Source organism: Giraffa tippelskirchi, chromosome 2, assembly GCF_054371585.1.
Source record: "Giraffa tippelskirchi isolate mGirTip1 chromosome 2, T2T-mGirTip1v1.2.pri, whole genome shotgun sequence".
Classification (NCBI taxonomy): domain Eukaryota; kingdom Metazoa; phylum Chordata; class Mammalia; order Artiodactyla; family Giraffidae; genus Giraffa; species Giraffa tippelskirchi.
In genome coordinates, this window is record NC_137276.1 from 209922834 (window position 1) to 209939890 (window position 17057).

Sequence of the window (17057 nt, forward strand, 5' to 3'; positions counted from 1 at the left end):
ATATTTAAGCTATGGTTCGGGTCCCAAACGATTCCCCTTGGTGGATGTTCTGCAGTACGCCTTGGAATTTGCCTCAAGTAAACCTGTTTGCACTTCTCCTGTTGATGATATTGATGCTAGTTCCCCATCTAGTGGTTCCATACCATCACAGACATTACCAAGGTAAAAAGTTTTCTTGATAGAAGAGACAGCTGTGTTTCTGTATTATGTAATATTGTAATTGATACCTTTAAAGAAGGTTTTTCATAAAATTCATGTTGTGATTTATTTTACTGAACTTAGAAGATTGTGTAGGTCTTCTAGGGGCTTTCTTATTTCATTGTTATCAATGGATTTTTTTATGGCTGTCAATTAAAATTTTCATATTTTTTTCCATTCAGAATTATACTTTAGGCTGTTTTGGTATATGCATCAGCCTTTCTTTCATCCATGAAAATACTACTATTAAATGAGAATTTTTTTCTGTAGCATGAGCTGGTAAGTATCAGCAAGGGAAGGTTTTATAAATCTGGTATACGTATGATTTGTATAAGTAAATACTATTGAGCCATTTATAATATAAAGCCCCAGTTTTATCCATAGTTCCATGTAGTAGGAATTTCATTTGGATGTTACGTTAATCCACATACTTCTTTTTTTTAAAAAAAACTTTTTTCTTTATAAGCCAACTTAATATTGCTTATTTAGCACATAATCTTTGTCCAGAGCTTCAGTTTGGAAAGTTTAATAATGAATATTCTATGCTTTAAAAATACAGCACAACAGACCAACAGGGAGCTCCTTCTTCAGAACTGCCAAGCACGTCACCTGCGTCAATAGCTGCCATTTCAAGATCAGTAATACACAAACCATTCACTCAGTCTCGGATACCTCCAGACTTGCCCATGCATCCAGCACCAAGGCACATAACAGAAGAAGAACTCTCTGTGCTAGAAAGCTGTTTACATCGCTGGAGGACAGAAATAGAAAATGACACCAGAGGTAAGAAGCTTCTCATAGCAGAACTACTCTCACCTCAGATGGACATGGTTAATGTTAAAATTGAGAAGGGAAGTCATCTGTGGGTTTCATGTGTAAATATTAAAAAAGGTTTTTTTTTCCCCCCCTTACAAAGTGTTTTCTGTAAGATGAGCTCGTTTGGCTTCCTTTTTTATGATCTTAGTATCAGTTTTAGAGAGACCAAAAGATTTTCCTTGGATTACTTAGCTGATTAATGACCTAGCAGATGGTCTGATTTTCTGGTTTAGTGCTCTAAATTTATATCAAGCTGGTATTCACAGGTACTCCATTGGTGAAACATCATCCAGCATCAGATTTTGTACATAACCAACTATGTACCTCCCTTGATGTCTGCTAAGTTCAAGTGAAAAACATTTTCTCTAGGTTGAAGAATTAGAAATGTGAATTTTCATTTTCAGTCTGCTCTAGCGGATATCCAAACATGATCTGTTAATTCAGTGCCAGTCTGTAACTAGTTTTAACTGGCATAAGAAAAATAAGGACAATGCTCTGAGAGGGGAGGAGCAGTGATTATGTTGGTATTAAGTTGCCATCTCTCCATTCTTCGAAGGAATGCTCCTTTATTCTAAAATTATCTCCTTCCTACCTCAGTGTTGCTAAAATGATGTGATGTCGATATTTTATGGTAGATTTTATCATCATTTTTCTTGATCTATGGAAAAAATCTAAGAGTTACTCTTTTATATCAAAAGGTTGGACTTACACTAAACAACATCACTTGTTAAGTTTTAAATCTAGTTTTAAAGCCCAGCTAGATGCTTTATAGACAATATGGAAATAAAGATCAGTCCTAATTTAATAGAGAGTAAATAAGGTGGGAGAGCAACTAAAAGCATTAGTTACTGTGAAGATTATCCTTGGTATTTTCATATATAAGGGAGTTTTTTATATTTGAAATCATTAGTGAATGTTACTTAAGCACATAGTTTTTCCTGAATACTCTGTTAGGTTATTGGATAATTTTCTACTGAACTAGGCATGTTATGTTTGTTTCTGTAAGATTCCAGTCAGAAAGCTGAAAACTAAGATGCTTTTGACACCAGGGAAGTAGCATTTAGGGAAGAAATAAATGAATTTGGTTTCTTCTTTGGAGACAGCTGACAGATGTGGGTCCTTGACTAGAGGTGAGAGACAGAGGGGTATCAGGGTTGACTCCCTCAGTTACTCATGGTGGTATCAAAAACTAAATGGATAGAAGGTATTATGGAAAAGGGCCAGAATGGTGGGTCGCCTCCGCCTTGGGGAAGGAAGTAGGAATATGATGAGTCCACTTTTAGTCATTTTAAATTGAGGAACTTGAGAGACATGTCATATGATTTTGGACCTACGGATCAGGTATTAAAGATTTCCACCCCCTCCAAGCAATGAACCAGTTTAGTCTCACTAATTTTATGTGAGACACCCTGTTTCCCAGTATTCTCCTTAGCCCTGGACACCTTTTAATTTGTAGTCTGATAGTTGAAATGAAAATGGTATTACAGTGTCTTGATCTCAATTCCATTAATCATGAATGAAATTCTGTTTTTTAATAAATTTGTGGATTTACCCAATTTTTATATTGAACAGTTTGTCTTATTGTTTAATAGAAACTTAAATGTTGTGAATATTAGCCTGTTGTGCTGTGCTTAGTTGCTCCATTGTGTCCAACTCTTTGCAACCCTATGGACGGGATAGCCTGCCAGGCTCCTTTGTCCATGGGGATTCTACAGCCAAGAATACCAGAGTGGGTTACCATGCCCTCCTCCAGGGGATCTTCCTAACCCAGGGGTTGAACCCAGGCCTCCTGCATTGCAGGTGGATTCTTTCCTGTGTGAGGCACCGGGGAAGCCCAAGAATACTAGAGTGGGTAGCATGTCCCTTCTCCAGGGGATCTTCCTGACGACCCAAGAATCGAAGGGGTCACCTTCACTGCAGGTGGATTCTTTACCAGCTGAGCTGCCAGGGAAGTCCTGTTAACCTGTTACCTGTAGTGTATGTGGCAGATAATATTTTTCCAGTTTGTTGTTTGATTTTCTTTATATTGGTTTTTGTTTTTGTTTCTACACAGTAGATTTTTTTTTTTTAATTTGGGGAGGAGTCTTTGCGTTTATGGTTACTGGATTTCTATCAAGCTTAAAAAAAAAAAAGGCCTTTCCTATTCTAAAGTTACTTCCTTTATTTTGGTAAGCTTTGATGTTTTCTGCTTGATTATTTTTAATAGCCTCATAGAATAATGTGGTTATACTGTATGACAGATATTTAGGTTGTCTCCGGTTTTTAAAAAATAATTATGGGTAATATAGCTTTGCACATCCCTGCCTCTAAGTAACTGTGTAGGATAGATTTCTACTTGAAGTAGAAGTAGTGGGTAATGGGAGTCTCACAACTTTATTTCCATTGGTGATTATAGTGGATTTTTATTCAGTTACATATATATGTATGTGTGTGTGTGATATGTGATGAAGTTACTTTATTTCATTGTAAAGTTTTCCTGTTTTATACAAATATGTGGGGGGGTTAACTTTAATTTTCATTGGAACCTTCTTTTATAAATTTGAACAAAATTCAGTGTTTTTGGCTTTGTTCGTTTTTAAAATAAACCGTATTTGTTTGGTTTTTAATTTCTCATTTGTGCTGCATCTTTTATTAAGGAGAACTGAATTCATTTTATACAGATTCTGAATAGTAATGTTTTAAGAACAGTTTTAGAAACTTTTTCTTACTCCTCTAGCATATTTGTAGAAAAACCTTTATTCCCTATCTTAGAAATCTCAGTAGAAACATACTTGATTTTGATCATTAAATGGCATCTTCTATCCTTAGATTTACAGGAAAGCATATCTAGAATCCATCGCACAATTGAGCTAATGTACTCTGACAAATCTATGATCCAGGTAAGTTGAATTTTGAGCTAGTAAGCATTATCTAAATTATTTACATATTTTAATTTATCTTTATATTAGCTTATCATACTTTGTGTTATTTTTTCTCTGTATTCCCTGCCATTTTATTCTTTTGTAAAAAAATTTATTAAAATTTTTCAAAGTGCTTCAGTATTTTTAAGAGATTGTATGGGAGAAATTATATGGTTGTTTAAGGATACTAAGATTATGTGAGAAGGTAAAGGCCTCAGTTAAATTTAAACTTTTGAGACTTATATAATGGCTCTTTATATATGCCATTTGCTGAACTTACCACCAATTTATAATTATGAAAATTTAAACAAATCATGTGCTAAATGTATAAATATTCATTATATAAATTCTTTATTCTAAAGATAGCTTAAATAAATGAACAAATGTATTTCCAGAGTTTTGAAAATCATCCTTTTTACACACCTGTCTGCTTTACATGTCTTTAGTTTACTTATCCTCCCTCTTCCCTGCCTTTTTTTATTTCATAGTTTAATTTTGTCAAAACTCTAACCCCAGCCAGTTTACTCATGTTAAAAAACATATGCTTTGAGAGAACCCTCGCATCAGATGATTTGTGAGTTTCATGAGATGTTATTATAATAGAGTACTTAACTGCAGTTTAACTCTTCTGTTTTCATGTTTAGGTTCCTTATCGTTTACATGCTGTTTTAGTTCATGAAGGTCAAGCTAATGCTGGACACTACTGGGCATACATTTTTGATCATCGTGAAAACAGGTGGATGAAGTACAATGATATTGCTGTAACAAAATCATCATGGGAAGAGCTAGTGAGGGATTCTTTTGGTGGTTACAGAAATGCCAGTGCATACTGTTTAATGTACATAAATGACAAACCACAATTCTTAATACAAGGTAAGAATATGAAATATATAGGGAAATATATATTTTTAAATAACTAGCTCTTTAATTTGATTCTGGTCTCTGGTGTGGTTAGTTAAGTGTAGTTTACTCAAGAAGGTGATGGATATATTTGGAAAATGCTTTTGGGTTATTGTAAGTGAGAAAACTGGAATTGAAATGTAATGTGACCACGGCTGAGAATTGGGATATATTTTGTATTCAAAGTTAACTATATAGTAACTATTATAAAATATAAATTGGACTTTTTCTCCTTGCTAAAATCCCTTTCATGACTGTATCACACATTGACTCATATTCAAACTTCTTAGCCTAACTTGTAAAGCCTCCATTATCTGGCTTCTAATTGTCTCTCCAGATTTATTTATAACCACTCTCCATTTCAAACTTTAAATACTTGACTGATATTTAAACTTCTTCGGGTCACACCAAATCATTTCACATATTTATATCAATATGTTCTTAGGTTTTTTATTTTTGCCAATGATGATCTTATTTCTTCTTTTGCCTAATTCCTGCTCATCTCTCAAGATTCAATTCAGGTGTCATCTCCTTTGCAGTTTTCCTTGAACCTGCCAGAAAGTATCCCTTCTTATCGCCTCATACCATACTTGTATTGGGCACTTACTGTGCTGGAATTATATGCTGTCTTGCCTTTCCTACTTCACTCTGATCTGCTCACAGACAGGGACCATGTCATACTATGACATGGTCTTAATCTTTTTACTTCTCATATTCTAATATAGACTTTGCATATAAAAAAGAAAGCATGCAATAAAGGTTTGTTGAGACTGATAGAAATCAACTTTCCTTTTGTATTTAACCATTCAGCAAAACTTGCTTATTTATGACTGAAAAGCTAAAATTTAATTTATGTGTGTGTGGTAGAGGTTGAGTAACCTTTTTAGATTCTATTTATGTGATTTTTTTAAAAAAAATTTGCTATATTGATTAGATTTGAAATTGTATATAAATATATTGCTATACTTAACTGCTTCAGATGGAAAAGAATTTTAGTTCTGTTTTGAGCTTTGGGGTTATGCGTTACTTCTCATTTTGTGGTAAGTTTTACTTCATGAATAATCAAGTATCTGGTATTTTATAGTAGAAAAAGTAGTGCTATGTCAGTGTTTGAGTAGCAACAATTTTGGCTTTATGTCTTGTTTCATTGTTTTTACTCTTCAGAATAAAAATAAAAGCTGAGAACATTACCTATAATGGATGATCATGTATTTGTATCCTGCTTTTCTGAGCATTTGTTTGAGTTTTCTTTTAATATATAGGTAATACTGATTTGCTAGATGGTAGTAATTTGGACTTTAACATTTGAAATACCTTCTATTTTGAACTTTGCATTTTTCTTTTAATCCTTAATTTTATAATAGTTTTTGAAATATGATTTGCAGAGGAGTTTAATAAAGAAACTGGGCAGGCCCTTGTTGGAATAGAAACACTACCCCCTGACTTAAGAGATTTTGTTGAGGAAGACAACCAACGATTTGAGAAAGAACTAGAAGAATGGGATGCACAACTTGCCCAGAAAGCCTTGCAGGAAAAACTTCTAGCATCTCAGAAATTGAGAGAGTCTGAGTCTTCTGTGACAACAGGTTAGTCCATTTTTATTGCATTTTATCAATTTCATATTTATCATTGATAATTATTGTAAAAATAAGATATACTCATTGAAAAAGCAAGAGCAAAAAACTTTATCCTAGAATATGAAGACTCCAATTAACAAAATCTGAAATTCCATCACTCAAAGATAAAAGGCAACAATTTAGTTTACCCCTTTGCTAGATAACGCTGTATATACATATATACCATTTTTAAGCTGAATGAGATGATTCTGCTAACTCTCCGTCTATGTATGTTGCCTACTTTGATTGACTTTTCTTGGCAAGATACCTAGAAAAACTGTGAAACCGCCAATTCACTAAAGCTTTCAAGAGAATGCACTCTAATAAGTTCATATTTAAGCAAAATAACACTACTGGTAAATAGTATTAATATAGAGTATTTATTTGATTCTTTTCAGAATTCTTAAAGGACAAATTAGCAGCAACTAAATTTTTAATATATTCCAAGTGAAGAAAATCTGTGTAATCTATAAAACAAATGAGAAGTATATAAAAATATAAATATTTTAACAATTCTATAATTATTAGCTTATGAAATCAATAAAATATTAAGAATAAGACTACAAAAATAAAATACATTCTAGCACAATTGAAAATACAATGTCCAATGGTTTTTTTTAAGATTCATCTTATGATTAAGTTGTGAATATAATTTAAGATGACATTTTGTATTGTAAAGAAGGTACTATTTCTGTTCAGTGGTTAGGGAAATGAGAAGACATATATTAGATCTTTTCCTTAAACTCATTTGTCTCTCCCTTTTTTTTTTATTTACTCTGAGTGGATCATTCTGAATCACCCTTTTTTGTAAGGTTTGTGTATTTTGTTTTTATTTTTTAAGAAAGCGTTCTCTTAAATGCTTTGTTTAATTTTGTCTTTTACAGACAGATTCCTATGCACTTTTACCTAGATAAGTTTTAGCATTCTCCTTTGAACTTTAGACGGATTTATTCTTTCAGTGAGAGATCTGTAAGACTACAGTATGTTGTGGTGACTGATGTATGCTGCTAAGTTGCTTCAGTCGTGTCTGACTCCGTGCGACCCCATAGACGGCAGCCCATCAGGCTCTGCCGTCCCTGGGATTCTCCAGGCAAGAATACTGGAGTGGGTTGCCATTTCCTTCTCCAGTGCATGAAAGGGAAAAGTGAAAGTGAAGTCGCTCAGTCATGTCTGACTCTTAGCGACCCCATGGACTGTAGCCTACCAGGCTCCTCCGTCCATGGGATTTTCCAGGCAAGAATACTGGAGTGGGGTGCCATTGCCTTCTCCGGTGACTGATGTATAGGCATGCACAAATCTTTCCAGACTTGTAACTTGTTTTCATGCAAATTGAATAGTTGAGTCCTTGATCTTGATTTTAAGCAGCATTGATTCAGCATTTTTAAAAGACTATGAAAACGGTATTATACTGCCATATTGATACATAAATGCAGTATGCAGTACAGTGTCTTTCAGTACCACCATTGTAGTCTTTGGTGATCTATACCAGACGAGGACTGCACTTTCTTCACGTACATCAAAGGCCAACGTGTAGAGCAGGTGGAACTCTATAGTTTTACAACAGTGCAGTTTCATTATAGTAACCTTGCCCATGTTAGTAGGAAATAAAATAGCTCAGTAGCTATCAAGAGGTTTTTGAGTTCAAATAACTGTAGTAACTTTGTTATAGTTCCTGTCATTTTTGAGTTGGTTCCATCTCTTTGTGATTTCATCCCTTATCTGCTTCGAAATTACTCCCTAGAACTTACCCCAAGATGGAGCTACTCTGTTATTCTTCACTTAATTTTTAACACCTCCATTTGCTTCTGACTGTTCGTATTGGTGGGAGGACAGGGCTGCATAAATGGCGTAAATGTTAGTGGCACCTGAGCACTCAGATGAAGATGAGTCCTCTAGTCATTGGCCAAGCTCCAACCGTGTTATTCTTGGTTCACTTATATTTTGTAGCATCACAATATTAAATTCTATACGGTCTGCTTTTCATCTTTTCTGTTTCTCACAAGGAGTATCTAAATTTACAGACTTAACACATTTTATTTTTACTAAGGCAAACTAAGACATATTCCCCACTAATATTCCTATCTGACAGAACTTGCCAGCTTTTCCCCATCATTTACATTTGTTATAGTCCCTCTCTATGAAAAGGCCACATCTATATGCTCCATATCCTTTTTATTCTGATCAGTACTTCCTGTTACACACTTTATATCCTGTTTTGTAAGTTTTAAAAAATTCAGTAGTGGGCATTGTCCATATATGTTCATGTCTCTTTTTAGTATTAAAAAAACTTGAAGAGAAATGCAGCTGAGAGGAGCCAGAATAACTAAAAAATAAAGAGATGGTAAAGGTCAATTTACATGTAACTGTTGTGATAGTTATCTTCAGGACTGAGTTTTTAGAAGGCAATGACAATGCTGCCTCAGTAGAAAACTGTGTGTCCTCTGTAGAATTGCTAGAAATAGGCACTTTGAGTTAATAGAAATAGAATATTGTAAATCTATAAATTTGGGATGTGTATGAGAGTATTGATTAAAAATTGATTTCTACCACTATCTTATCTTACATATCACATTAAGAAATCTATCTTCCATTGCAGGGCCTTTTAACATACACAATTGAATAAGAGAATCTATTATATTGTTCATTGGCATTACTTATCTCCTTCTATTAGCAGAGAAATTTTACTTTAATGCCCATGCCATTTTTTTTCCTATTTCTCCATACAATTTTCAGATAATTTAATTTGATATAATACTTTCATAATATCATAGAGAACCTGTATTTATCTCTCAGGTGTACATTAGGATTATGAGTGACTAGTGGAAGTAATAAAAGGAGATCTTCTTCATAAAATCCATCAGAGTGATTTTTCTCCTCTCCCTGAAAATCTTTTCAATAAAGTTATAACCTAAGAACCATTGAAGTCCAGTTTCTTCAGAATGATATTCCAAATAAGAATATTTAGATAGCATTAATTAAATTAGTATTTGTTCCTCTTTTGCTAACAGATAACCAAAAAAATCCATAGGCATCACTTCTTCAGCATGATTCATTGTCTTATTGAAACTAAGTAATAAGTGTTAGGAAAGTATTCTTCAATCCGTATCACACTACCTCTCTAATCTGCAAAAGAAAATTTACCTAACACTTATGTTTAGAGATTTAGCCAGCAGTTCTTTACTACTGGTATATACATCAGGATTACCTGGGAGACTGCTTCTGAGGACATACCATCTAAGACTTATTGGGATCAGAATCTATGGAGGAAGGGTCCAGAGTATATATTTTTTAAAAGATGTTCAGATAATTCTGAGTGTACCTCTTATTAAGCATCATGGCTCTAGGCTATATGAATAAAACCATATTCTGAGGAAGAGGGAACTTTGCTTGAATTATTATATTGCTTGTGTTACTCATATCTTACTCAGAAACCATTTGAAGTCCTTACAATCTGTCTCTATAGCATACTCAGATTTTAAAAGCAAAAAAGAAACTGAAACCAAAAAATAAGGATAGAAAAAATGAAGCAAAAATGGTCTACAAGTCAAAAATAAGTTGATATTCCAGGAAAGTACAGTTGGTTCCTGAGAGTAAGATCTGGTAGAGTGGACAATATTCTCAGTATATTTAGGATATTTTCAGTAGCCTCAGTATTTTAAGTTCCTTTAAAGCAGGGACCAGGTCATGTTTTTATCTTAATCTCCAGAATGTAGCATAATGCATGACACATGATAGATGCCCCTTAAATATTTTCTGATTTGATTTCATTCCCTTTGGAAATTGCAATAATGAGTTTCCTAGAAGTGATCTTCGGTGTATGGGAGTGTAGCTGTTTTAAAAGGTTAGCCCAAATAGCTATACTTCAGGAAAAAAAGTAAAAAATATGTGGTGCTGTTACGGCTTTTTCTTAGATAAATTGTAGATTTAACTTTGGTTCCTAAGCCTCTACCTCCCACATTCCTGAGAATTTTGTTTGTGGTGCTACCTAGGAATCTGAAGCCTTTAAAAGTTTCTCTGATATTCTAGCCAGCCAGCCTAGCATGGCTTTTTATAGACTGCTTTGGGGGAATTACTGACTTTAAATGCATTTCTATAAGGAAAATGGACTGCTGGCTGTTCTTTGAAGCAGTGCTCTTTAAGTATTTTTCTCTGGGTAGTGGAATGAGCTTTTTATTTTCCTCCTCTGGTTATTTGTTTGTTCTAGTGAACATGTCTTTTACTCTTCTGGTTTGACAAAATAAAGTTAAAACCTCTTTTCTTTTTTGTTTTACCCTCTATTAAATCTGAATCCCTTGTAATTCTTCCATGACCACTGTTCTATAAGCATGTTTCATCTAAACCAGGTTGTTCTCTATCACTCTTCCTTGTAGGGTCTTTTCCTGTCATTATGGTTTTGCTCATGAAGTATCCCTAATTTGAAAAATGTCCTGTTATCCTCACTATTCTTGAAACTTTGTCCACTTTTAAGACTTCCCTAATAGCCCCAAATCTTTATGAATCTCTCTAATTACCCCTGTAGCAACTGTTGTCTTTTTCCCCCTATTCTAGTCCCAATCTGTTCTCAGTACCAACGTTATATTTTGTCTTGCTTACCGTTATAAAGGCTCATTAGTAGCAAGGAATTTATTAATCTTTTATCTGTCCTTACAGTGCCTTTGCTTATGCTATTCCTTCTGCCTGGAATCATCTTTCTCATCTCCAAGATAATCTTCTCTACAAATCCTTCAACACTCAGCTCAGTTGGCATTTCTTCTAGGAAGTCTTTCTTAGCATGCAACATCTTCCCAAGTGTGTGTATGGGTCCATAGTGCTTCTCTAGGACCTTGTGCATAAGTTTGTTACAGCATTTAGCACTTTGTACTGTAATGGAGTATACATTTATCTGATTTTGTTGAGAGTTTCTTAAAGTGAGTAAATCTTATGTCATTTTTTCTTAACATTATTAATACCTAACATAGTACTGAAAATGGCACATGCTCATCAAACATGTTGGGAATGAAGTTTGGATTTTTGTTTCCAAACTCCCAGAACATGAATCCTTGTAGGTTCCCCTACTGTGATTACAGCACCACTCTTATAAGTTCCGTGGAAGATATTTGCACAGAGAAAATTCTAGAGGAAATAGTTTTGTATGACATTTAGGCAGAATCATTCAGCATCACATAAGGTGTTTGGACTCAAATCCCTATGAGGAAGGAAGCCTTAACCCTGGAGACATTTGACTGTGTTGATCAGATAAAATTACTTTTGCTCTTAAGAGCTTTATTTACCTACATTGTCCAGGTTTCCCTGGCTTAGCCCAGTGTCCTGGCAAATGAATTTCTTGACCCGCATTGCATTAAGTTCACAACCTACTGTCAAGCATTGATGTTTTATCTGTTATAATGAGAAGAGACAGAGGGGGAAAACACAAGTAATGTAAGCTTTAGCAACAAGAAGTTTGTCTCTGTTAAGGCCTAAAACAGCTGACTTAAGCCACTAAACCATGAAACTTTCAGGAAGCAGAAGCTCTGCTAAACTGGAGTTGTAGTGGTTAAGATTTTCTTAACTTAATCTATTATACAGGCACACTGAAAGAACATTGCAGTTCTTAGGAAATATAGAAATGAGACATTTAACTTCTTTTGGACTTCTTTCCTGTCACAAACATTGTAATCATTTCTTCCTTTAGTTTTCCTTGTCAGAGTATACTTCACTTCCATTATCCTAATGACTCATACCAAAAATACAAGACATCTGCACATCAGTCTCCAAACCATTATGTCTAAAATGTATCTTGAGTCTAACCAATTTCTCCCTTTCTCACTGTCTCTGTTATCCAAAAGCACAGTCATTTCTTGCTAATATTGCTCTATAAGCAAGGCAAAGAGCTTATATTGCTGTTTTAGTACTTTTACTGACTTCTGGTTTTACTTGATTCTCTAATCTTTTCTTTACATTGTAGCCAGAATAATTTTCTTTCAACTCAGCGTGTTGTCATTGTATTTAGAATGTTTATCCACTTCCTTTTGCCATTAAAACTTTCATGACTCAAAGGCCTCATTTTATCCCTGTCTACATCATCTCTTGCCATTTCTCCCCTCTTATACTATAGTCTATAGTTCGACTGTTAAATTCATGCTCACTTCATGGGCTATTCATTCTTCCACCTAATTCATTATGTTTCAACTGAAACGTTAGTTTATCTCATACCCCATAATCTTAAGTTACCCTTGCCCCATTTTATTCCTATAATGTATTATGATGATATCACAATTCATACGTGTAATTCTTTGGTTAATAACTTTTTCCATAGTTAACTATAAACTTCATGGGGACAGGGACTGGCCACTTTGTTAACACTGAATCCCAGTGCCTGGCCTAGTGCCTGGCACATAGACACTTAATTAAAATTCAGTGGATGAATGAATACTCATGCATCTATGTTGAAATTATAGTATTTCTTTTTTAATAATATTTCACTTTGAGAAAGGTTTTAAATTAATCAGATTTGGGAAAGGATGACAGTAGTCCTGTTGTTTCCCACCAGTTGGTTGAGCAGGTACTCAACGTATCCCAGTAACATTGTGCAATATTTTAGAGTACATTCTTATTCCTTTTATGCTTTCATTAGTTTACTAATTCATTTGTTTCATTAAATTATTGTGTGCTTATTATATGCTCAGTGTGGAAGAAATAGGAATACAAAAGGGAGATAACACCCCTGCTCTTGAGATTCTTACAGTATAGCAGGGAATATAGGCTTGAAACAAATAACAGTAATGAAGCTGTAATTGGGGGAAAGTACTGTTAAAATGGAAGTATAAGTTACTGTAGAGCAGTAATTCTTGTATGGGAGTGATTTTTGACCTTCAGAGGGCACTTGACAATACTGGAGACATTTCTGGTTGTCACAGCTGAGAGAGGGGTCAGTACTACTAGTATTTAGTGGGTAGATGCCTGGGTACACAGGAGAGCCCTCCACACCACAGAATCATCTGACCTAAAATGTCAGCAGTACTGGGGCTGAGCAGCCCTGCTCTAGAAATGGAGTCATCGAGAATACTTCCTTGCAGAAACAGCATTTAAGCAAAAAGATATATAGAAGTTATTAGGTATAGGAGTGAGAGTTGTTGACCACCATTTAAGCAAAAAGATATATAGAAGTTATTAGGTATAGGAGTGAGAGTTGTTGACCAAACAGTCAAAGGGAAGAAAATGACGAAAGATCCAGAAGTTGGATGGTTAGCCTCTTCTCTGGTGTGTTGGATAAACTGAAAAAAGGCTAGTATGTGTTTCTTTTTGAGCAAAGGACACCAGGTGATGGAGAGACAGGCAGAGGCCCACTTATATAAAGCCTCGTAGGTTGCATAAGGATAAATATTGGGCTTGTCTGTTAAATATCCAGTGGACATTCAGAGTACATTGTTGCATCTATGGATTTAGAACTCAGAACATAGACAGTAGATATAATTTTAGGAATTCTTCCCAGAAGTAGTATTTGAACTCTTGAGTTTATATTGGTCCTAGTTTGGCAAATTGTAATTGTTTTCCTCTGACAACACTCAGCTATCAGGAACAGGTTCAGAAAAGGTAGAAGGCTGGGTTCATTCATGGTTAGGATTTTGTTAGATAAGTAAGAAAAAGAATACTGTGGCCAGAAAAACAGCTACTGTGCTCTCTGTGGAAACTCAGACCACGATTGTTGTACAACCCCCTGCTGCCTTGTTCTTGGGTAGAATGCTAGTGATTTTCTAAAGTGAGATTTGTTTTTTTTAAGGTTTCACAGTTTTATTTTCTAATTTATTTTTAACTGGAGGATAATTGCTTTACAATGTTTTGTTGGTTTCTACTGTACAACAGCGTGAATCAGCCATAAGTATACATACATCCCTTCCCTCTTGAACCTCCCTCCCACCCCCAGCCCCCATCCCACACAGGCTAGTGGACCAGCAAGGAAGGAAGGGTGAGATGAATTGAGAGGGTAGCATTGAAACATATATATTACCATCTGTAAAATAGATAGCTAGTGGGAAGCTGTTGTATAACACAGGGAGCTCAACCCAGTGCTCTGTGATGACCCAAAGTGAGATTTTGATACTTGTCCTAACAAAAAAAACTTAACAATAAATTTCTTAGCATAAATTATAATGAGTGCTTTCTTCAGTAATTATTTGACCTATCTGAGATTTGATTCTTTTCTTTTGGTAAACTCTGGAAGAGGAAGTACTGTTGTTTGAAGCATGTATTACTTTAGAGTCAATAAAGTAAAATTAATGTATAACTTCAAATGAGAAGTAAATAAGAAATTCATCTTAGTCTAGACTCACTGATTTATATATTAGATATACAATTGATTCTTTTCTCGTGAAGCACAAGCAGGAGAACCAGAATATCTAGAGCAGCCATCAAGAAGTGATTTCTCAAAGCACTTGAAAGAAGAAACCATTCGAATAATTACCAAGGCATCACATGAGCATGAAGATAAAAGTCCTGAAACAGTTTTGCAGTCGGTAAGAATTTTTCTTTTAGCTCTCTGAGACCCATCCATGTTCACGAGGGTTCTTAGCTGTGTGAGGAGAGTGGCCTGTCTGGGAGTCAGGAGAGACCTGGCCAAGGGATAGCTCTGCCGTGAACATGATGAGAGGTTGTAGGTGTCACCTAACTGCCAGGTTGTAATTTCCTCAGCTATAACTTTTTAAATGCTTCTTAAAAAAAAAAAGTTTTTAGCTTCCTGTTAGAGAATTATGAAAAATTATAATCATAGGCCAAACTGGTCATTTGGTTTGGAACTTCAAAAGAAAAGTGTAGAGTTTAACATTGTTTTTTCCTTCCCCTCAACCTCCTTCCCAGCCTGCCTTCCGTATTTAGTCTTAACGTTAGAATAGTTGGGAATATAGGGTATAATTTTCATTGCTCCATGGACTATGTTTAACAAAATCCTAGATAATCTAGGTTAGAGTAATATTAGCAGGATAAATAGGTTATTATAAAACAGTTTATGCATATTTCAAGGGCCCTGTGTCAAATTGTCATTATTAACCTCCTTTATTGTAATTTTCAAGTATTTAGCTGTGTCTTTTAATAAAAGTAAGTTGAACAAATTAGTATTGTATTATGTTTCAGTGAATATGGCATTCTGAGAGATGTTTCAAGGATTTCATACTGTAAGACCATTCAGTTGCTACAGGTATTTATTTTTTATTTTATTAGTGAGCACAAACAGCTCTAATACAGGTTTCACAGTAGCTAATTTTAGGATTTGAAGATGCCCACCCAGAGAACTAAAGAAAGAAGACATTTCAACACATAATTTCTACTTACTGAACTTAATCTCAACAGTAACCCTCTAATTACAGTGTGGTCTTTAATATTATAAGGCCATATTAACCAAAATGTTCAATTAATAGGTTAGTCTTTTAATTATATCTTGCTGAACAAAGTGATATTGACAAATTATTTTTTAATTTAGTTTCTTTTTTGAAAAAGTTTGATTACATATCTTCTTACCATAAAAAACAATGTATTAATATAGTTTTTTTATTATTATTGCAAATTCTCCAAATACCCTGAAGACTATAAAAACCTTGAGGAATTGCTCACTCTAAAGCACTTCCTGAAAAATGCTTCTTTGAGTAGATCTGGGTGAATGATAGAAGAAGACACCTTAGGAAGGAAGAAAAAGCACAGGAGTAAATATGAGGCAGAAATATTTTTGTCTGATATAAAAACATATTTTGCTAGGGCTTTTGCTAGGTAGGATTTTTATTTGTTAGAGCCTACATTATGGTTGATAAGTTTCATCCTTTTAACTGATATCAAAAAGGTGGAAACATTACTTAGCTTAATGTAGAATCATGTTTTTTTTTTTTTATTTTGGCTAATCAGATGCAGTTTAAATTTGTAGAAATTAGCACTTAAATTTAGATAGTTTATTCATATGGTTATCATCTTATAAGGTAGCAGCCTACTGCTTTACCTTTAGTTGAAAAACGATGGCATTGAGAAAATAGATTAACTAGCATAAATATTTTTCAATTTGGCTTATCTTCTGGAGTAAACCAGTGGTTGGTCCCATTGTCTGTATAAATCCTGCACCATGTCTTAGAGTATGTTGATCATGACTGTATGACCAGTGTTTCTTGGTCTCATGGCCAGTTGTTTAGGATCATTATAATTACTGGGTTTTCTCATTTAAAGGTATGCCTTAGAAACTAAGGGCAGCAGAGGATGAAATGGTTGGATAGCATCACCGATTTGGTGGATATGAATCTGAGCAAACTCGCTGAGATAGTGAAGGACTGGGAAGCGTGGGCATGCTGCAGTGCATGGGGTCGCAAAGACTCAGTCATAGCAACTGAATAACAGCAAAGAAAGTAAATTGCAAAGAGTGTTCAGATTTGGGGATTAAATAGTCCTGGGATTTTGAATATTAGTTTTATTTCCTGCAAGCTTTGCAAACTTGAATAAGTTGCTTAATTTTTCTAAACCTCAGTTTTTTAAAAATATAAAATGGAGGTGATTATAGGATGAATTAAAATCATTTTTTAAGTGCCTAGCATGTAGTGTAGACCTTAAGTAGCTCTTTATTTCCTTTTGTTACTTAAATCCTAACCATTTCACAAATTTCCAGTATAAAAAGTTTTGA

General features: G+C 34.5%; 1 protein-coding gene across 50 annotated transcripts in view; it reads left to right on the forward strand.

The window, feature by feature from the left end:
- The window catches only part of USP25 (ubiquitin specific peptidase 25), a 153066-nt gene that overhangs the window by 92518 nt on the left and 43491 nt on the right, over nt 1–17057 (forward strand). For 45 of the 50 annotated variants that reach the window (XR_014077593.1, XM_081572643.1, XM_081572651.1 and 42 more), the window contains 6 exons: nt 1–162; nt 758–981; nt 3823–3893; nt 4559–4787; nt 6200–6400; nt 14783–14922. Coding sequence is in view for 49 of the 50 variants with exons in the window: in XM_081572643.1 (XP_081428769.1) it covers nt 1–162; nt 758–981; nt 3823–3893; nt 4559–4787; nt 6200–6400; nt 14783–14922 (1027 nt within the window). In the remaining variant the exon portion in view is untranslated. The remainder of the gene's footprint in view (nt 163–757; nt 982–3822; nt 3894–4558; nt 4788–6199; nt 6401–14782; nt 14923–17057) is intronic. The other 5 variants (XM_081572629.1, XM_081572622.1, XM_081572636.1 and 2 more) reach the window with 1 other exon arrangement.